At 48.3% G+C, this 22,021-nt stretch overlaps 1 protein-coding gene and 1 long non-coding RNA gene across 5 annotated transcripts in view; one reads left to right on the forward strand and one right to left on the reverse strand.

The window, feature by feature from the left end:
* The window catches only part of SSH2 (slingshot protein phosphatase 2), a 126,462-nt gene that overhangs the window by 66,169 nt on the left and 38,272 nt on the right, over positions 1-22,021 (forward strand). For 3 of the 4 annotated variants that reach the window (XM_077919438.1, XM_077919436.1, XM_077919437.1), the window contains one exon: positions 21,101-21,204. The exons of the other annotated variant lie outside the window; for it this stretch is intronic. In XM_077919438.1, coding sequence (XP_077775564.1) covers positions 21,101-21,204 — 104 coding nt within the window. The remainder of the gene's footprint in view (positions 1-21,100; positions 21,205-22,021) is intronic. 4 annotated transcript variants of the gene reach the window in all.
* LOC144325647 (uncharacterized) overlaps positions 4,959-22,021 on the reverse strand; it is a 28,330-nt gene continuing 11,267 nt past the window's right edge. Inside the window, exons 2-5 of the long non-coding RNA XR_013390845.1 lie at positions 10,774-10,877; positions 10,016-10,266; positions 6,225-6,450; positions 4,959-6,011 (exon numbers count right to left, since the gene is read on the reverse strand). This is a non-coding gene — a long non-coding RNA (uncharacterized LOC144325647). The remainder of the gene's footprint in view (positions 6,012-6,224; positions 6,451-10,015; positions 10,267-10,773; positions 10,878-22,021) is intronic.

Raw genomic sequence — 22,021 nt, forward strand, 5'->3', positions numbered from 1 at the left:
ATCTTTAAAGCTACTTGCCATTTTGCTTTTCTCTTCCAGAGAAAAAGAGAGAAGTGTGTGTGTGTATTCCTGTTGAGACAGATGCATGCCTCCTTAAATTTCTCGGCAGCTTTTCAGCCAAACTAACCTTCAAGGTGCCTTTTCTAGAATTGTAGAGGTGAAAGGGACCTAAAGGGTCATCTTGCCCAACCTCCCCCCACACTTTTCCAACATAGGTCATCCTCTGGGTAGACCCACTGAAATTAATGGACATGATTAACTTAGATCCCTCCATTTCAATAGGTCTTCTCTGAGTAAAATTTGTTGTTGTTGTTTAGTCGTGTCCGCCTCTTTGTGACCCCCTGGACCAGAGCACGCCAGGCACTCCTGTCTTCCACTGCCTCCCACAGTTTGGTCAAACTCATGCTGGTAGCTTCGAGAACACTGTCCCACCATTTGTGGTCACCTTGCTTTGGACAGAGATCCTGAGTTTTGCCTCCACCTTACATCATCTGGGGAAGACGCAGAGAGAGAGAGACAGACAGAGAGTGCTTCTGTTGTTTTGCTCCCAGCTGACGTTAAAATTTTACAACCATCATAAAAAGATTAATGCTTAGTGAGCTTTGCCTGGTCAGAAACCGGTAGTTATCTCCAAATAAGTCCAGATTCCCTTTGGCCTGCTTGTCTGGGTATGGGTGTGTGTGTGTGTGTGTGTGTGTGTGTGTGTGTACATACGTGGTTGGGGTCAGCTCTGAAATATATCTCTGTCAGCCTTTTAATGGAACAAAATTATGGGTCCGCCCAAAGAGAAGCTTTTTAGGAGTTGAGATGCGCCAGTTCACAGCATAATAAAGAATATGTATTTATTTATTTAGGAAATCTCTGAGGGCAGGGTATTTATGTGAATCACAATTTTAAAACAGTGCTTGAAATCCCCCAGGTACCAGATGTGTTTTTCAACTGGTGTGGGTCCAGTTGTGAGCAAGTGAAGATGCCTTGTTGCGAGGTTTGGCGAGTGACATCTGCACCAGCCAGCCGGCCAATCTGTGGAAATGTCTTGTCCATTTTATTCCGGATTTGATGAGACAGTCCATTGTGGCACCTGTAACCCAGGTTTAAGTGCCATTTGGCGATTAGCTTATATATCTGAGTTTCTAAAACTGTTAAAAAATAGGCTCCTGTGCTATACACACGCAAACACACACACACACACACACACACACACACACACAATTCAGCAAGCCTGCCTAGCCATATAGCTAGCCCAAACCTGTAGTCATTTAAAAGTTTCTGCCAATAGTTAATCAGTGTTTTTAATAGCAAGCCATTTTATGTAGTTTTTTAGTTTTGTGGATTTTAGCTGTGTGGTGTTCTATCTATCATTTTACTATGCATACCACTTAGAGGGCCAATTAAGTGGTTTATAAACTTTTCTAAAAAAAAAAAACAGATAACTAACATGGACCAAGTAAGGCCAACACGATTAGAACCCAAATCCATAATAGGCAATCATTAAAAAGGAAGAAAGAAATGTGGTTCTATCCTGCCACGTTTGGGCCTATTGAGATGAATGGACCCAGTCGTGTTAATTGATTTCAGTGAGTCTGCTTTTGAGTAGAACTAACATTCAACACAAGCCACAGGGTGGGCTACAACTTCCAGGCAACTTGTTGCATAGATGGATCCTCCATGTTCCATGGCAGTGTATCTCAGTATATTAGATGATTCTGGGGGTGGTCCGTCCCATTGGTACCCTGTTTGTGGGGCTGATGAAAGTTGTGGTCCAAAACCTCTGGAGGGCACCAGACTGCTCTTATTAGTAGCTAAACACACACACACACACACCACATTTTTGTCATGCAAAATCAGCTGTTGGGGTGAATTCTGGAGAATGCCAGTCAGTTGGTGTATATTTGCTCCCTAGTGTAAGTGTGGGGTGTGTGGGTGGGTGGGTGAGAGAGAATTGCCTTGACTTAATTTACTACTTTGAGCAGTTAGAACTGAAAAAAACAGCCCCAAACCTGCACTCTCCGTCTTAACAGCGCTTGCTCCTTACTAAAATTTCAGGTACACGGTGTGCGTGCTTTGATTTACTTAATACTGGCGAGGTTAATCCTCTCCCATTGCAAGATGCTGAGATCTCAAGGGTGTGTTTGAAGATAAAACGTTGTTTTCTACTTGGGAAGGAAGTTTTTGCAGACAAAGGGTGCCAGTTCTGCTCCTAAGCTGTGGGGGCTGCTGGGGAGAGAATCCTGGAGATCTGCGCTGTGAGTGTGTTTGTGTGCCAACGCACGGGCGGTGAAATTCATCAGGAATCTCTCCCGAGCGAAATGGGCCAGTGTGGAAACAGGCCGTGAGACCAGATGAGCTCTGTTGGCCTGATTCTGCAAGGCCTTCCTATGTTCTTACGGGGTGAAGCAAGGGGGAAGACAGGAAGGGAGACTCGGGTCCCTTTGAGCAGCAGAGTGCAATGCCATCATGACTTTCTGGCCACAGTTTCCGTGTTTTCGTGGGCTGAAGCAAACAGTAGCCTCTTGTTCTCTCTGGCAGCTGGATGGATGCAAGACTGGGGCAGAGAGTGCACAGCCCACGGGTCACATGCAGGACAAGAATTTCGGCCTGGGGTAGGTTCTGCTGCTCATGAAGGATGCAGAAGGTGTGCTTTTAAAGCAGCCTGTTCCTTTGCGTTTCTTTGTGAATGCGCCCATCTTGCCGGACTTGGGTGTGGGGAATTCTCATCCCTGATTGGACCAGAGAGCAATGACTCATGCAGAGTGGCAAGGGCCACTTGCCTTGGTACTTTGGGGAATGCCCATCTCTACCTTTGCCAACCTGGTACACACACCCCCCCCGGTTCTTTGTACTACAACTCCCATCTGGCTGGGGCTGATGAGAGTTGCAGCCCAAAGCAGCTGGAGGGCACCAGGTAGGCAAAGACTTCTTTAAAAGCCCTTGGCAATGCTTGTTGCAGCCTCAAAAAACCCGGCAGTGTAAATGACAATAGTAATTCTCAAAATTGTAGGCTGTTCCTAACCCTCACCCTGAGTGTGCCCATCTGCACAGTTCCCCACTCTCTGAGTGAGTTGCCGTGCATAACTGTTCTGCTCCCAAGGGAGAGGCGCCTGTAGGAGATGACTGGCACTGAAGGCAAGCCCCTTCGATCACCTGCCTGGTGCTGTGAGACCCCCTCCTTTGTCTGCCCCAGAGACCTTTGTATCTTCTCCTTGCCCTACTGCCACTTCCTGCCGCCACACCTTCCTGCCCTTCTGAACTGTGGCAGGGCCCATTGGTTGCACTCGGGTGCTTTTTCGGGTCTGCCTCCTGGAGATCGATGCAGGGGGTGTTGAGCAATCATTTCTCTGTTAATATTAAATCTGGTGAGTCCCGTCCCACCCCCCGCTTTAATTTCCCTTTCTCCATTCCCTTCTTCCCCACCCGCTACCACAGTCAACAAATTACCAAATTTGCTATCCTGCAAAGATGCGCCTTAAAATTGCACAGAAATGTTCCCCTCTCAGAGGAGAGCAAGAACAGTATTCCACACACACACACACACACACACACACACACCCCATATCAAACTCTGAACTAAGCAATTTCTAAACCTCTTCACCCTGCCCTTTGATGGATTATAAAACCACAAGGAGAGCCTGCTGGATCAGGCCAGTGCCCCATCGAGTCCAGCATCCTGTTCTCACAGTGGCCAGCTAGATGCCTGTTGGAAACCCACAAGCAGGATTCGAACACAAGACCACTCCCTCCCTTCCTACGGCTTCCAGCAACTGGTATTCAGAAGCATTGCTTCCTCTGATCAGAGGCAGAGCTAGTAGCCATCAGTAGCCGTCCTCCATGAATTTGTCTTAATCCTCTCTTAAAGCCATCTAGGTCAAAAGCCAGCACCTAGATGGGATCCTGTGGGAGCGAGTTCCTCAGGGCAGGGGGGTTTTTTTGGTTTCGTGTTGCCCACCCCTTTTGCCGAATGTTTAGTTTCAAGTGGACTAGAAACTTGACCGTGTGTGTTAAGGAAGGAAACCCGACGATTGTTTCCGGGGAAGCGTAACTCTGCTTATGCCAGCTCAGGTGTGTGTGTTGTGGGGGGAGCGATCGGCTCTGGCTTTGCATGCCAGATCTCAGCCCCCCGGTCCTCACTCCATTCCGGCCACCGCCTCGGTTTGGAGGACTTCAGAACCGTGTGCCCTTCCCCCTTGCAGGACAGTGCCCCTGGCTGCTGTAACCCCACACCCCGGCTTAAATCTGGTCTTCCTTCCCCCTCTTATGTAAAGGCGGCCCATTCTATTCTCGGCCTCCACCTGTGGGTCTGAGCTGGCGGGCCGGCCTTGGCTCCGCACTGGCCTGCCCTTGCCTTGTTGCCCGTCCGCCGTTGCCACAACACAGCCCGTCTCCTGTTTGCTCAGCTCTGCATTTTTGCATGGGCTGCGGCTCTGCCTGAACGGTTTGGAGCGGGCTTGGACGGCTGCCAGGGTGGTGGTGGTCTTGAACAGCATAGAAACTGCGGGAATCTCTGTGTGGGGTGTCAGGTTCTCCCTGCGGGAAGAAAGTGGGTGGTTGCGTTTATTTATACATTTCTCACATTTTACGGGCCACCTTTTCTTTTCCTGCAAGGAGCTGAAGGCGACGTGTACGTGCTCCCTCGTCTCCTTTTTATCCTCACTGCAACCCTGTGGTGTAGGCTAGACTGAGAGAGGCAATGAAAGGCCCAAGTCCAGCCAGTGAACTTCCTCCCTCTGTGTAGGATTTGAACCCTGGACTCCCAGGCCCTACATAGCCTGATACTTTAACCCAGTGGTTCCCAAAGCATCTTGGTCCACCCCCCCCTTGGTTTCTTAAATGCCTCCCCAGTGCCCCCTTCCCTATAAAAAGCATGATTGGAAACAGTGCTTTGCACAACCTGCTAAGGAAGAGAATAACACAATAGAATTCAAAACGGTAACGGTTTTGATTGCACATTTATTCAAAACCCAGTTAAAACTATTTAGTTTACTTAATTCATCAGAACTGCTGAACTTGTTCCAGTGATGCTCCAGATGTTGCATGGAAAACATTTTTCTGCATTCGTGACTAATGGAAACAGAAGGGTAAAGGAAATTGATAGCAAAAAAAAACCCAACCCTGCAAGGTAGCTTAGGCCAAGAAAGGCAGTGACTGGGCCAAGGTGACCCAGTGAGCTTCACAGCCCGATTGGGATTTGAACCCCCTATGTCCCAGTCCTCTAACCACTACACCATACCCCCCTTTGCAGGCTAGAGCCGATTCCCGTTGCCCAATCCCTTTTCAGGGACCATTGCCCCTGCCTGCGTTCCTCTTCCCTGTTTTCTCCTTCATGGTTCCCAGGGTGTCTTGGTCGAGCGCCAGGGCAGCCCCGGCCACTGTGAAACTCTGCAGGGCGGACTGCGCCCCGACAATGATGCCTTCTCAGAGACACTTCCGCTGGTGGTTCTGCTCTGAATTGTAGCTGTTTTGCAAAAATCCCACTTATTTGCTTGGCACCTAAGTGACATTTTAGATAAGGAGAAAAACACTTCTCCCCCCCCCCCTTTTTTTGGACAGAATGTTTGTAGTTCAGCATTTAAAAAACAAAAACGCTGAGTCAAGACAAAGGCTGTGATCTTGAGAAGAGAACATGCTATAGAGAAGGGAACAGGGGAGATGAGGATTGCAGCCAAACTTTCAGGCTTTATTTCTCTTCTAGTGCAGAGGACAGGGGAATCCTGTGACCCTTCAGATGTGGCTGGACTCCCAGCTGCAATCAACCTCTGAGCCTTGGCCAGTCCGGGAGTCCCAACAACATTTAGAGGCTCATGCCTCTCTCAGCCTCACATGCCTTGCAGGGTTGTTGTGCAGATAAAAACAGAAGGAGGCAGGGACAAACTATGCACACTGCCTCCAGCTCCTTCAAAGAAATAATAAAGAAAAAACAAAGATCATAGGGAGAGCGTTCCAGGCCAGTCAAGTTTCTAGTCCACGTCAAACTGAACTGCCTCCTTCTGAAGGGTGAGCCAAACAGCTGGAATCTAGAAAGTGCAAGCAGAAATAGAGCGTCAAAAGAAAGATCGCCTCTGCTGTAGCCCAGAAAGGGTAGAGAGCCATTCCTCTCCCTTGCCGGCCACTCTAGGCTAACCCACTTTCTAGGGGGACAAATTTCCTGCCTGGTTTCCACCTCTGATGTCCATTGAGCCCTCCATAAGAACATCAGAAGAGCCTGGTGAATCAGGCCAATGACCCACCTAGTCCAGCATCCTGTTCTCACAGTGGCCCACCAGATGCCTCTTTTGGGCAACCCAAGGCAGGATTCAAGCACAAGAGCAACTTTCCCCTCCTGTGGTTTCCAGCAGCTGGTATTCAGAAAGCGTTGCTGCCTCCGGACTGGAGCTAGTAGCCGTCGATAGTCCTCTCCACGAATTGGTCTAATCCTCTTTTAAAGGCAGCTCGCTTGGTGGCCATCACTACATCCTGTGGGAGAGAGTTCCATAGATTAACTCTGTGCTGCTTGAAGAAGGACTTCCTTTTATCAGCCCTGGATTTCCCAAGCGGGACCTGAGCGCCACAGCAGCAAGTCTTCCCCATTTACTGCCTCCGACAGAGAGAGCCATCGTGGCTTCTGGCCACGGGTAGCCTTCCCCTCCATGAAAAGGGAGAAGCATGGCTCAACCCAGCGCATGCGGAGGGTCAGCTCCTGTCTCGCCTCATTAGGCAGAACATGAAAAGAGACGCGAGGGAGAGAGGGCTGTTGCAATTGCAGACTGGCTTGCTGGAATTTTCTGCCTGCTTCCGTCCAGCAACCGGCTGCCCCCGCCCTTTGCTTGCAAAAGCAAACAGGTGGGTTTCTTTCCTTTCCTTTTGAAGCCACAATCACACACTCCTCAATCGGCTTAAGGGAGTTTTGTTTCTCTTTTCAATAAACCCTCTGGGCCAGGCCACTCCTGCAAAACAGGCTGGCTTTGTACAGGTCCGTTCCTCCGAATTACTCCTTTTGTTGAACGGCTCCGTTGGGCAGGGAGGAAATCTTTCCTCTGAAGCTGCCTTGTCCTGAGTCCATCTATCTTAGTGTTGCCAACACTGGCTGGCAGCAGCCCTCCAGGGGTTCAGGCAGGGGGCCTCTCTCTCCCAGCCCTCCCTGGATACGTTGAGGGTTCAACCACTGACCTTCTGCCAGCAAAGCAGGAGCTCTCTCCACAGCCGTCCCACTGAAGCTGGTATTGGACAGCTTTCCCTGTTCCCGGAGCCACTTAGAGATGTAGTTCCCAGAGTGGGCAATAGCACCCCCCTGCAGTGGGTTTAACTAGGGGGGTCCTAAGAGGCAAGGCGGCTGCAGGGAGGTGCAAATGACTCTCAGACTTTGAAAAGCTGGTCTCCCTGGGTCAAGTTCAATTTTGCTGATTTGATTAAACTAAACAGTTTTAAATGGATCGTGAATAATGGTGCAATTAATCATTGCTGCTTTGAATTTTATCGTTCTCTTATCTTCCCCCATGCGTTGTGCAAACCACTGTTTTGATTTGACGCTTAGGTTAGGGTAGGGTAAGGGCCTCAGGGGGTGAGTTTACGGCCTCAAATGGTTTGCGAACCACCGGCTTCATGATCCTCCAGCCGCCTTGGATGGACGCGGTTTGTAACCAAACTCCCTGCCGCAACTCACAGAGCTCTTCCGCTGGCCAAGTCTGATGCGGAGGAGCGGCTGCCCTCGTTCTAACGAGATCTGAAACGCAGCGGTGACAGCTCTGCCCGCCTGGCCGTTTGTCTTGCTTTTGTCGAAAACTACCTGCGCTGAATGATTGATGGAAATTTATTCCAGGAATAGAGTGCTCCTGGTAAACCGATCTCCATCCGGGGTGCCGGTGGTGGGGAAACGGCATTTCCAATTTAAGAGGCGATTCTATTGAATCTTGGCGTCAGATGTTATTTTACGTGAGGTGGGAGGTACACAGGTATTTTGGGGGGAGGAGATGGGGTGAATTGGAAGATGCTTTTCAACTGGTAGAGCCCTGCTGGGTTATATAGCTCGCCCTTCTTTTACAGTGGTACCTCGCAAGACGAATGCCTCGCAAGACAAAAAACTCGCTAGACGAAAGGTTTTTCCGTTTGCGAGTTGCCTCGCAAGACGAATTTCCCTATGGGCTTGCTTCGCAAGACGAAAACGTCTCGCGACTTTGTTTCCTTTGTCTAAATAATAATTCGCAAGACGAAAAATTCGCTAGACGACAAAACTTGCGGAACGAATTAATTTCGTCTTGCGGGGCACCACTGTACCTGGAACAGATGCTCTAGCACTAAGCCATGGTTGTTGCCCTAAAAATAAGCATAATAATAGAATTGTTGGACCATAAAGAAGGCTGATCGCTGAAGAATGGATGCTTTTGAATTCTGGTGTTGGAGGAGACTCTTGAGAGTCCCATGGACTGCAAGAAGATCAAATGTATCCATTCTTAAGGAAATCAGCCCTGAGTGCTCACTGGAAGGACAGATCCTGAAGCTGAGGCTCCAATACTTTGGCCACCTCATGAGAAGAGAAGACTCCCTGGAAAAGACCCTGATGTTGGGAAAGATGGAGGGCACAAGGAGAAGGGGGCGACAGAGGGCGAGATGGTGGGGCAGTGTTCTCGAAGCTACCAGCATGAGTTTGACCAAACTGCGGGAGGCAGTGGAAGACAGGAGTGCCTGGCGTGCTCTGGTCCAGGGGGTCACGAAGAGTCGGACACGACTAAACGACTAAACAACAATAGAATTGTAGGATTGGAAGGGACTTTCCAAGAGTCGTCTAGTCCAGCCCCCTACAATGCAGGAATCTTAGCTAAAGCATCCTTGACTGATGGCCATCCAACCTATGCTTAAAAACCTCCTAGGAAGCACCGAAAGACCCTCTAGTCCAGCATTCTGCCCTGATGCAAATAAGACTAAATAAGATTCCAGTCCTCATGGGTGTTAATAAAGGGCTGACTTAAATAGGAACAGAATCAGAGCATTGGTCCACCTAGCTTAGTGATTGATTCATTGATTGCGTTTACCTGTATATCGCGTTTCCTCCAAGGAGAACATGGTTCTCTCCCCCCACACACACATTTAATCCCAACAACCCTGTGAGGTGGTTTAGGCTGAGAGGCAGTGACTGGCCCCAAAGACCACCCAAGGAGCTTCATGGTCGAGTGGGGATTTGAACCCTGGTCTCCCGGGACCTATTCTGCCATGCTAACCCACTATACCACACTGGATCTCACTGTTGACTACTCTGTTGACTACTCTGGCTGGCAGCGGCTCGTCAGAGCAGCAGGCAGACTATTTCTCAGCCCTCCCTAGAGATGCGAGCAGGGATTGAACCCGGAACCTTCCATATGCAAAGCAGATGTTCTGTACCCCTGAGCAAAAGGACCATCCCCAGATAAGCGAATGTGGCTCATCTTGCGTTAGACAAGCTTCCTTGGTTGGCGTGACCTTGCCGAAGTCCTCCTATTGCTACTGTTTGTGGCTTTTTGATTTATTTCCCCCCCTCTTTGGGGAAAATAAAGGAAGAGCAACATTTGTGTCTAAAATGCATTTTCCCCTTTTGTGGGGAGTCAGCGACTGCTGCTGGCATTCTGCATTCTTCGTCCGGCTGACGTGCCCTCCATGGCAACTCCGAGGGGCGACCGAGCTGGTAGCCTGGATACGGCGGTCATCGCCTTCGCGCTCAATAGGCCTTGAGGCCCTTCCGTGGAAATGTCTTCGGCGACGGGGGGAGATTGAGATGGGCATGCGTCCTTCGAGCCTGCCTTTTTCGACAACGGGCTTTGGCGTGACGCAGGGCAGAAATTGCCCTTTCAAGTGGGCCATTGTGCTCTCCGTATGCCTTCAACCTGCTATTAAGGCATCTTCTCAACCATAACCCCACCCCCCCCAAATCACAAGTAATTTTCAAACTTGTCTGCCCACATATTATCCCCATGCTCATCATTTGGAAGCATGCACTTGGAAGGAAAGAACCCGATATCGTAACTTTCCAAAAGCATCCCTCCTTGGTCGCTAGCAGGCAGTCCTTACTCACCATAGGGGACCAGATTAGTGGCTGTTGGTAAACCTTCTTTTACACCATTGGTGGTAAATCCCAGCAGGCTGGATGGGCACGCGTGGCAGTATTCTGTGACTCAGTCATCGGAATCTCAGGTTGTTTGTTTGAAAGCAAGTTTCTAGCCTTCAAGTTTCCAAAAGATTCATTTTGAAGCTGTGGGTTAGAATTTCTAAAGCTCCATGTTTGCTGAGCAGTATTTCAATGGCTCCAGTGCCCAGGTCAGATCTCTGTTGGGGATGAGAAGTGGAAGGATAAACTGATTTATTTAGCATTTCTGGCACTAGATGAGTCAGCTTGCTCCAGTCCTAAGGGCTTGGGGAGGGTAACAGGTGTTAATTATCCCCAGCCACACACAAAAACCAAACCATCTGAGAAACACTTTTGGAAGGTCATTATCAGGTGTTGTATAGATCATTGAGGTCCAGTGCCAAGGGCCTTCTGGCGGTTCCCTCACTGTGAGAAGTGAGGTTACAGGGAACCAGGCAGAGGGCCTTCTCAGTAGTGGCGCTTGCTCTGTGGAACGCCCTCCCATCAGATGTCAAGGCAATAAGCAACTATTTTACTTTTAAAAGACAACTGAAGGCGGCCCTGTTTAGGGAAGTTTTTAATGTTTGATGCTGTATTGTTTTTAATATTCAGTTGGAAGCCGCCCAGAGTGGCTGGGGAAACCCAGCCAGTTGGGCGGGGTATAAATAACAAATTATTATTATTATCTACAAGTGCATGGTGCTCACCTTTAAAATCGACACTGCTTGTGGAATCTAACTCAGAGAATCAATCTTCCTTGGTGTTTGGCATGTATAGAACAGGAGAAACTGAAAGCTAGATTAGGATCTTCCTGTAGAGACAACCAATTTGCAGTCAATAAACAAGGGTTCCCATTTCTCAACAGCAATAACTTTCTTCTACACACACACACACACACACACACACACACACACACACGACTTGAACTTAAGAGAGCTTGTGGGGAAGGAAGGGTCAAAACTAGGAGGGCATTTTTGTGTGAAAAGACAGAGTTCAGTCCTGGGACTAAGGCTGGGCTCAGGGACACACCATGTACCCTAATTCTCCATGTGGATCACCCTCCAAGCTGTTCTGTTGTTTGTGTGTATGATTGGCAGAATGTAGAGAGAGCTACTTTATACCGAGTCAGACCACTGGTCCATACCGCTCAGTATCATCTGCACTGACTGGCCACAGCGCTACCTGGAGATGCAGGGGGTTGAACTGGGAACCTTCCGCATACCAACCAGCTGCTCTGCCATAGAGCTGCCACCCTTCCCCTGAAAGTAATGCAAGAGGCTAGTCCTCATGACTCCACACAAAGGGCTGAAACAGGAACATGGGAAGCTGGCAGAAGCGCTCTGGGGTTTCAGAAAAGGCTTCTTTCCCAGATCTGTTTGGAGAGGTTTGGGATTGATCTGGCGACCTTCCTTCTACATGCAGAGCAGATGCTCTGCCTCTGAGCCTAGTCCTCAAAGCACAAATCTTTTTCTGCCTCGCTCTCCCAACCCACGGCTTGTCCGAGGGGGTTCTGATGTCAAGGGAGGGTTTACAAAGTGCCGGGGTGCTGCTGAAAGGACGGCACCTCTTGATCCACCGCCCTGGGAATTCTGCACGCCTCGCTGAACCCACTTCTCCCTGGGTCACCCCCTCCTCCTCGTTCCTTTGCCTAGAATCATGAACTGACAGGCTGATTTCTCTTTTCAGAAGTGTGTGCTGACTTCAGATTTCCCCCTCACCTTGAGTCTAATTAGAGAAAGGGCCTGAGTTCCTTGCATGGCTTCGCCTAAATATAGCTGGGTCTGGGCTCCCTGACTAATATGGAGCGGGACGAGACCCTGACCTCCTTGACTCGGCCTTACAGTCCTATTCAGAGTGACTATAGTGTCCTAGACTCACTTAGCAATGCGTGACCAAAGGCATTTTCTGCAAGCTGCCAGATGCAGGCACTTTCCCTTCCTTTTAGCCTCTCTCTGAGTTCTTCTGGGACTCCGGGTTACGTCTCCAGTTGAGCGTCTCGCTTTTTAATTTGCCTGAAGGCGCCGAACTGGCAGGTGGGATCATAGTTGCGCCTCTCACATTTTGTAATGCAACCTTGTATATCCAGCCCCCAAAAGATCCTGCCCACGTTTAGGTTAGTTTTGTCTTTCCTTGGTAGGGTTTTGAGATGGGTGCTTTCCTGGTCGCCTTTAGAGAGCAAAAATGGTCTCTGTGATTCCTGCATTGTGCAGGGAGTTGGAATAAATGACCTTTGGGGGTCCCTCCCAGCTCTACAATTCTATGCTAAGCTCTTTGATGTGTCCCAAATGTAACAGGGAGGATAAAAGGTAAAGGGACCCCTGACCGTTAGGTCCAGTCGTGGCCGACTCTGGGGTTGTGGCGCTCATCTTGCTTTACTGGCCGAGGGAGCCGGTGTGCAGCTTCTGGTTCATGTGGCCAGCATGACTAAGCCACTTCTGGCAAACCAGAGCAGCGCACGGAAACGCCATTTACCTTCCCGCTGGAGCGGTAACCTATTTATCTACTTGCACTTTGACGTGCTTTCGAACTGCTAGGTTGGCAGGAGCAGGGACCGAGCAACGGGAGCTCACCCCCTCGCAGGGATTCGAACTGCCGACCTTCTGATCAGCAAGTCCTAGGCTCCGTGGTTTAACCCACAGCACCACCCGCATCCCAACGGGGAGGATAGACTGGTACAAATGTTGGGATTTTGTGACTTTTGCCGGGAGCATCATCATACCAGGTCAACCCGCTTGCCAGTCCACCCTGCTGTTGCCCATTGCAGACTCCACCAGTCTGGCGCCCTGCTGACGTTTTGGACTACAAGCCCCCACCAGGCTCAGCTAGCAGAGTCTTGGGCTGGTGGCAGTTGTAGTTCAAAACATCTGGAGGGGACCAAAGTGGTGATTATGATGCCTGAGTGTTCTGGCTGGCAGGGGCTCTTCCTGGTCCTGGGCAGAGAAGGGTCTTTCTAGAAGTACGGAGGCTGCCTGCTGCAACTCTGCACGAGTCATTGCTCTCTGGCTTTCCCTCTTGCTACTCTCCTCCTCCGAGTTGGGGAACTTTACCATGTTTGGTGTGATGGCAGCATTCAGAGTGGCCTGCTCTCAAAGCTTCCTGTTGCATGAGTCGCTCTCATGAGCACCCAGATCTGTGATTCACAAAGAAATGCAGAGACAGGCTTTTTCTCTCCACACATGCAGTTCTTCCTTGACTCCCATGTTGTTGGGTTTCAGGTGCCAGTTGAAAACACTTTGATAAGTGTTTCATAAATAAGAAGTGCATATTCATTCTGTTTTGATTGGTTTGCTGCAAAAAAAAATAAGAGTATGTACATATTTTTAACACTCTTACTGAATTCTGTTGGTATGTTTTATGTACCTTATTCCTCGGCACTTCTGAGGAATACCATTAAATAAAAACATAGCTTCTGCTGAAGATGTATTTTGTTTAAGGAGACTTCGCCTGAGGTGTGTTCCAGTCATTTGCAAAATCTTAGCTGTACAACTGTAGGAGAGACTTTTTTTTTTAGTGTTTGTAGAAATAGCTTTAACTGTTTTTAGATTTTAAAAATTGATTTTAACTCATATGCCACTTTGCTAAAGGTAGCATGGATCTTGTACCGATACAGTTAACTGCATGTCTTCTGGTAGCAGCTTGATTCATAATTGCTCAGGGCTTCATGCCATACCCCTAGATAACTGCTTCAAGCGGGTTATATTCATTTCTATCTCAAAGAAGTTGGCATGTAATATACGAGCAGCTCAGGGGTCACACTGGTGACCCTTCTGATTCCACCTCTATTGTGGGGTTATTTAATGTATGGCACTGCAGTCACATGGGTGGCAAATCCCTTTGAAATATGAATATATTTGGTGTCATCTAGGAACAGGCAAGACCTTTGTCTGTCTCTTTCTTTCTTTGTACAAAGTTGTGGTTTTAATACCCCATTTATAATTGTATCCATTTCATTAGCACATGATTTTATATTTTAGCTTTGTTATCAAAATATCTTTGTGTCAAACTTACTTGGTTGTTGATGTTGGTTTTTCTCTTCTGTGTTGCCTGTTTTTGTTGTTCAGTATTTTTTTTAAAACTGATTCATATATTTGAAAACAACCCATTTCCTGGTGCATGGGTGAAGCCTCCCCCCCCCCCCAATGTTTGTGAAAAGGTCATGTGCTTCTGGGTGCTTGCTCAATGTCACCATTGTTTATTTGTATGCTGCCTTTCCATAGTTAAACCCTTGGTCAAGGCGGCTTGCAACAGGAAAAGATTTACATAGTTATACAAACAGGACAAAAGTACCGTATTTTTTTGCTCTATAAGACTCACTTTTTCCCTCCTAAAAAGTAAGGGGAAATGTGTGTGTGTCTTATGGAGCGAATGCAGGCTGCGCAGCTATCCCAGAAGCCAGAACAGCAAGAGGGATTGCTGCTTTCACTGCGCAGGGATCCCTCTTGCTGTTCTGGCTTCTGAGATTCAGAATATTTTTTTTTCTTGTTTTCCTCCTCCAAAAACTAGGTGCGTCTTGTGGTCTGGTGCGTCTTATAGAGCGAAAAATACGGTAGCCATCCGCAAACAAATAAAAACATATCAAAACAGATACAACAAAATTAAACAATCCCCACATAAGTCACAATAAGATCTAACAATAAAGATACAAAGATAATGATAGCAGCAAAATGTACATATCAAAAATTTAATCTTGACTGCAACAAAAATCCCTCAGCGATATTTGTGTGTCTGTGTTGCAGAAATAACTTCCCCTGGAGCTTTTCCACCTGGAGTCAGCAAGCAGACTTTGGTTCAGGCCAGTGGCAGACATTTGTTGCATAACCAGACCGTATCTCTGTGGGTTTTTTTGAATGTTGATAAGATTTATTATTGCTCTCCTGCCTGCCAGTGCCTGGGTGTGTCCAGGTTGCCAGTCAAAATAACTTTCTCAACTCTGGCCAGCTGTATGAACTTAAGGTCTGCCTCGCTATGAGGCAGCTTTGGGGGCATGTATGTATTGTGCTGACGCGGGTGGCGCTGTGGGTAAAAGCCTCAGCGCCTAGGGCTTGCCGATCGAAAGGTCGGCGGTTCGAATCCCCGCGGCGGGGTGCGCTCCCGTTGTTCGGTCCCAGCGCCTGCCAACCTAGCAGTTCGAAAGCACCCCCGGGTGCAAGTAGATAAATAGGGACCGCTTACTGGCGGGAAGGTAAACGGCGTTTCCGTGTGCTGCGCTGGCTTGCCAGATGCAGCTTTGTCACGCTGGCCACGTGACCCGGAAGTGTCTGCGGACAGCGCTGGCTCCCGGCCTATAGAGATGAGCGCACAACCCTAGAGTCTGTCAAGACTGACCCGTACGGGCAGGGGTACCTTTACCTTTTACCTTATGTATTGTGCTGGATCAATCCGTCTTGATGCAAAATGATGAGCTTGTGTGTGACAATGTACCTTTTATCAATTTTATAGCACTTTATTCTCTTTGTGCAATATCCAGTCCCTAGAGCACCTTTCCCCTTCCTGATGCACTTGTGCAGATGTCTTGTGGCTGCAGCCGATGAGAATTATAGCCCACAGCACCTGGAGTGCGGCAGGTTGGCCGAGGGTGTGTCGTACCCAGCCCTGGGGCTTCAATGAAAGCCTATTTTCTCTCTGCGTGTGCTGCGACCACCTTGTTTGTTGGCAAGTTAGTACGGCTGCCCCTGCAACCCACCCCATTGCCTTGTGGGTTTTCGAGGCACCTGCGGTCGTGCAGATGTTTGCATCAAGCAGCTGTGAGCCGGCATGACTTTCCCACGCTTGGCGGGGCTGGACTTCCTTTCTCGGAAGGCTCCACTTCCCTGTTCTTTTTCTCCCCAGCTCCGTAATGACGCGTGCGGCGTCTTTCTCTTCCCCTTCTCCCCCCCCCCCCCTTGCCCCATCATCTTCTAGGCTGCAGGCTCTCTCTCTCACTGTGTGCTCAGAGCTGTGTTTACCCTGCAAAGGCAGCTGAAATTCTATGCCCAGAAGACGAAAGAAAAAAACAACACTTTGTGACCTGCATGGATCATGGAAAAATGAAGCAAGTTCCTCTCCTTTCTCTGCACCAATAGCCTACTTATGTACACAGGCGCATAGGAAGCTGCCTTATGCTGAGTCAGACCTCCCAGTCCAGTGAGCTCAGGATTGCCGGCACTGCTTAGCAGCAAATCTCCAGTCTTTCCTCGGGTCCCACCTGGAGATGCCATTGGGGAATGAATCTTCTGCATGCAAATCAGATGCTGTACTGCACATGGTTCTGATTAAAGGGCTGATTTAAACAGGAATGTAGGAAGCGGGCTTATGTGGAGACGGACCAAGAATCTAGTCCTCATGTTTCTTAAAGAAAGAAAGAAATGGAACCTTCTTATACTAAGACCACTGCTGCATCTAGCTCAGTATTGTCAACAGTGACTAGTAGAAGCTCTCCAGGGTTTCAGCCCTACCTGGAAATGCCAGTGGGGATTGAATCTGAGACCTGCACACACACACACACACACACACACACACACACACACACACCGTATTTTTTGCTCTATAAGACTCACTTTTTCCCTCCTAAAAAGTAAGGGGAAATGTGTGTGCGTCTTATGGAGCGAATGCAGGCTGCGCAGCTATCCCAGAAGCCAGAACAGCAAGAGGGATTGCTGTTTTCACTGCGCAGCGATCCCTCTTGCTGTTCTGGCTTCTGAGATTCAGAGTATTTTTTTTTCTTGTTTTCCTCCTCCAGAAACTAGGTGCGTCTTGTGGTCTGGTGCGTCTTATAGAGCGAAAAATACGGTATATGCAGGCGCCCCTCTCACCTTTTTGGATTTCACCAGGCTTTATATTTCATTTATTCATTCAACTTCTTAGCTGCCTTTTTTACCATCAGATCCCAGGGCGGGTTGCAGAAACACAGTTCTAAAACCACCACGAAACAAGAAAATCATGTAAACTTTTTTTTAAAAGTTTCATATTTAAAAACAATTCCATCTATATAAAACCAGCACAAACAAACATTTAGAAACAAAAGTTTAGAAACGTGTGCAAAGAAGTTAAAAGTAGTTCCCATGAGAGATGCAGGCTGGGATAAAGATTACTACTTAAACGGCTACTTGAAAGAGGAAGGTCTTTGAACTGCGCTGAAAAGAAGACAGGGAGAGCTTACAAGCTTTCTAAGCACATCATGAGGGCTAGAAACTTGGTGAAAGTGCAGAAAAGAGAGCCTGTGGTGTGAAGGGCGGGACGAGTCCTCCAACCAGTGCAACATCCTGTTTTTGTGGATTTGCAGCCGTTCATATACATGCCTCCTGTGCAAACTTTCCTTTTGAGCAATAAGCAATCTGTGCCAGTGTTCACCTGGGGCTTATCTCTGAAGCTGATACGTGGCGTGCTCAGATTTGCATAGCCGATGCAAAGGTGTGCGTTCTGCTTCACCTGTCTCCAGGCGAGCTACGAGGCTGGGTTGTATTTCTGCAACTCTGCCCCATAATAATCTGCTTTGGGTCTTCTTCCTTGTCCCTCCCGTTTTGGGTTCCTGTTTTTGTATTCAAGACAATTGCTGCTTTTCTGTTCATTCTGTTTGCCTTCATTTGACCTTCTCGGGTCTTCTCACCCTCCCGCCTCTGGTTATGCACGAATAATCTGTTTTTCCACATTCTTAAGAGCAAAACTTAGCCTCTCCAATAGGGCCTTCTTTGGAGACTGTGTGCTGGTTAGCCTTTTGAACGTTTTCTGATAAGAAACCACCCAGTTCTGAAGTTGGCAAGGAGATCTGGAAGGGATAAATTGTGTGTGTGTTGCATTGTGTTGCATTGCAGAGCAGCAGCAAAAGGAGGCCTCTGCCCCAAGGAACTCCCAGTCTAACTTTTGGCTGCACAGAAGGTGAGAGGGGGAGGAAGGAGAGAGGTCTGGAGCAAATGTGAACAAAAACTTGGGGCAGCGGGGCTGGAGATGAGATGCTGAGCTTTGCAGAAGATGCAGATTTTGCAGAAGAGAAGCATCAAATTAGGGTAGGGAACCAACAGGTAGACCAGCTGCAGTGCATGTCACCTGGGAACCTCTGGTCTGGGGATCCACCTCTTACCAGCATTGCAAAATTGTTACCTGTTTAAAGCTGTCTTCCTGGGGGCTGGTGGGAGCTGTAGTCGCAAACATCCAGAATGGGGCAGATTGAGAAAGGCCAGTTTAGAAGCTGATGTGGATGTGGATCAACCCTGAAAAGAAATCCCACTTGGTTTGGCCCTCTCTTCTCTGCCTCTTTATAAGTCAAGCTGAGCAAGATTCTTCGCTTGAACTCAAGAGCTCCTCACCTGGAGATGGGGTTCAGGTGTGCCGGATTGTGGGCTTCGTGCCCAGAGCTTTTGAGAAGCCGTGGCTCGATAACATCCGGGGTGGGGTGGGGCAGTGTTTATTCCGTGACGTGGGAAGCAGAATGGTTAGATAAGGTCATAAATGTTGATGATTCAGCCAGAATAATGAAAGGTGATTCATGGCCCGTGGCACCGTTGTTAGCCGGCCTCTGCTTTTGACATGTTACTGGTCCTGTGTTTTTTCTTACAAGTTGCTTAAAGGGTGCATAAGAAGATCAGAAGTGAGCCTGACTCCTGGATCAGGCCAGAGGGGGAACATCTAGTCCAGTTCCCTGTGGCTGACCAGAAGCTAGATTTGGCCACCCCCACCCCTAGTTTAGAAAGATGCAAAGAGTCAGTAGCCGTTGGGACTCACTTCCACAAGATGTGGCGGTGATCATTAGCTTCGAAAGGTTGATTAGGGAAAGGGTCTATCAGTGGCTACTAAATGGCACTGCCATGCCATTGCTAGTAACACATTTCTGTCTCTCAGTCCCTATAATTCCTATTAATAAAAAAATTCACCTCACGTACTTTTGAAGCTGTGTGTTTCCTGTTCCTGAACTTCCTAAGGGTCCTAAAAGTATTTCTTCTGGAGCTGCTCCACTGCACTTTTCCATCAGATCATTTTCTGGGCAGCTCACAACAGATTGCAGTAATGCAAAAACAAAAGAAAGAGCCTTTCCTTCCAGGCATTTGTCCAGGAAGCGTTTGCAAAGTTGGCCTGCTCTTTATCTAATTCCCCTCCTCTCAGAATAAAAATAAATAAATTTTATAGGTCTCTTTTAGCAGCAGGCTGGGCGCTTTAATTAAACTTCCCTTTCTTTAAATAAACCCCACTGAAGATGCCAAATAGACTTGCCCGGTTCATTAAACATGAGAAGGAAAAGGGGGGGGGGGAGGCAGGAGGAGAGGTTCCTGGTCTCTCTCTTGGGAGCGTTTAAATGTTGGCCAAGTTGAGTTTTCTCTCTCTCTCTCTCTTTAAAGCATGGGAGTCCTTTTGGCAGCGCCGGGGTGAGTCTGTATCGCTTAGCACCGTGGTTTCTGATTGACCCCTTTTTTAAATAAAAAAAACACAACACAAAGCAGAACAGCAACAACTTTGTGTGTGCGAGAGAGAGAGAGAGCGTGGGCCCCGGCTTCTGCGGAAGAGTGAGACTTCTAACCACAGACAGGGCAGCTGTGATGGATTTCGCAACAGATTGCAGATGTCTTTTCAAATAAAAATAGGGCATTTGAGAAACCAGCCACCTTAAATGTCTGGGTGGCTTTTGTTTTGCTGTGTGTGTGTGTGTGTGTGTGTGTGTGTGTGTGTGTGTGTGTTAAAGAACCATTTCCAAAAGGCATGCTGCTGCTGCAGAACATTTGCAGAGCTGCCTGGGCATCAAAATCCCCATCAGACTGGCACGTGGCCTCTGAATGGCATTTACTGAGGACCCTCGGTGGCAAGAGTTACCGCTGCTGGCCTGCTTCCCATTTGGGCACTGCAAGAGCAGGATTCCCCTGCGCAGAGAGGGAGATATTTTTTTCCCCTTGTTCTCCCCCTCTAAAACTAGGTGTGTCTTGTAGTCCGGTGTGTCCTATAGAGCAAAAAATACAGTATGTGCAAGAGAGTCTCATTGTGGTCCTTCCTCTCCACCCCGAGCCAACCCTGTGTCCCCTTCATGTGCTCAAACCCCATCATGGTCTGACCCCGCATTCGGTGAGGCCACATTTCAGCATACGGGACCGCCTCTCCTGGTATGCCCTGCGGAGGACCTTAAGGTCCACAAATAACAACACTTTGGGGTTCCGAGCCTCAAGGTGGTTAGATTGGTCTCAACTAGGGCCAGGGCCTTTTCAGCACTGGCCCCAATCTGGTGGAACGCTCTGTCACAAGAGACTAGGGCCCTGCGGGACTTGACATCTTTCCGCAGGGCCTGCAAGACAGAGCTGTTCCACCTGGCCTTTGGTTTGGACTCGGTCTGACCCTATGTTTCCTTCCCCTTATGGTCTTGATTTATCGGCTACTTTAAAATGAGGCTGCATTTTAAATTGCATTTTAACCTGTATTTTAAATTGGTTTTATTCCCCCCTATTATGTTTTTATTGTGATTTTATTGGTGTTAGCCGCCCTGAGCCCTGGGAGGGCAGGGTATAAATAATTTTTTAAAAATTATTATTATTATTGTTGTTGTTGTTGTTTTGTTTTATTCTGTTGTGGGGGCGGCCCTCATAAATAGCAAGAACATTTGCAACCCTACCTTTCCTCCCCGGGTGCTCAAGGCTGCATATGTCCCCATCCCTCTGCCTTTTAATAAAACCTCGCAACGACCCTGCGAGGCAGGGGAGGCCGAAAGAGAGCGTCTGGTGCAAGGTCCACCCAGGGTGGGGTTGGACCCAGGTCTCTGTGGACCTGCTACTCTGATCACTGCACAGCACTGCCTCTTCAGGGTGATTGCAGCACTGTGATGACTGTGTGTGTGTAGGGAGGGAACTGGTGATGAAGATTGGGGGGGCACATGTGAGCCCCACAGCCACTCTGCCCCAAGCCCCCCAGAGTGACAAAAAAAGGGGGGAGGCTGATTTCATGCCCTGTTCTTCCCCCACTTTGATGACAATAGTTCTGTTATTCTAGGTCCAGGACCTAGAATGCTTTCCCCCAACGGACTATATATATGAGGTTTTGTTCCCCTTTTAGCTAATTCTCTCTCTCTCTTTTTCTCTCTTGCAGCATCAGCGAAAGTTTTCTCACGGTAAAAGGTGCCGCCCTCTTCCTCCCGCGTGGAAATGGATCCTCGACCCCCAGGATCAGCCACCGGCGCAACAAGCATGCAGGTAACACACCCCCTCCTTGTACCTTCCTCCCATCCCAAAATCAAAAAGACTCAGGTCTCTCCCTGGGTTTTTTGCCTATTTTGGGCTGCCCAGGAAAATGGCCTCGGGCCGGCCTCCCCCAGCCTGATGTGCTCCAGCTGTTTCCCAGCTGAGTTCCCATAAGCCACAGCCAGCCAAGTGGCTGATGGGAGTTGTAGTCCGAAAGAGCTGGAGGGCACCAGGTTAGGGAAAGGCTTTCTCTAAGCACTTGTATTTTCAGATTTTATATACATCCCGCAAGCATACAAAGGAATAATTCAGTACCACTTCTTCAGTAATAAGTGGTGTCGTTTTCCCCTGCGCATTGTCAAAAAGTAAGATCCAGCAATATAGTTATCTCTTGTAAAGTCTAACCTTCTACTATAATTAACACCCTGAAATTATGCTTTACCCACAAACAAACCATACCCAAGTAATCCTGAAATAAAATTAAAACTCATTATTTTACTTTCTGTAATTATACAGTATAATCATTGTGAACGTTCTGCGTACAGCTCAAGTAAACAGGCTTTTTCAGATGATAGCCTGTTTTGGAACTGTTTACTAAATCGGCGGCGTTTCTTCCTTTAAGACTGTTTCCCCAAACCAGAAAAGGTCATATGTTAACATTCCGTTTTACTGTTCCAAAACATTATGAGCCTACAACACCTTCCTATAATGCGGGGCGAGGGGAGCCTTAGAGCCAGTGGGGCAGGTTTGTCTGTAAAATTGCTCAGTCGTTAGAGCATGAGACTCTTAATCTCAGGGTTGTGTGTTTGAGCCCCGTGTTGAGCAAAAA

The sequence above is a fragment of the Podarcis muralis genome, chromosome 15 (assembly GCF_964188315.1).
Source record: "Podarcis muralis chromosome 15, rPodMur119.hap1.1, whole genome shotgun sequence".
NCBI lineage: Eukaryota > Metazoa > Chordata > Lepidosauria > Squamata > Lacertidae > Podarcis > Podarcis muralis.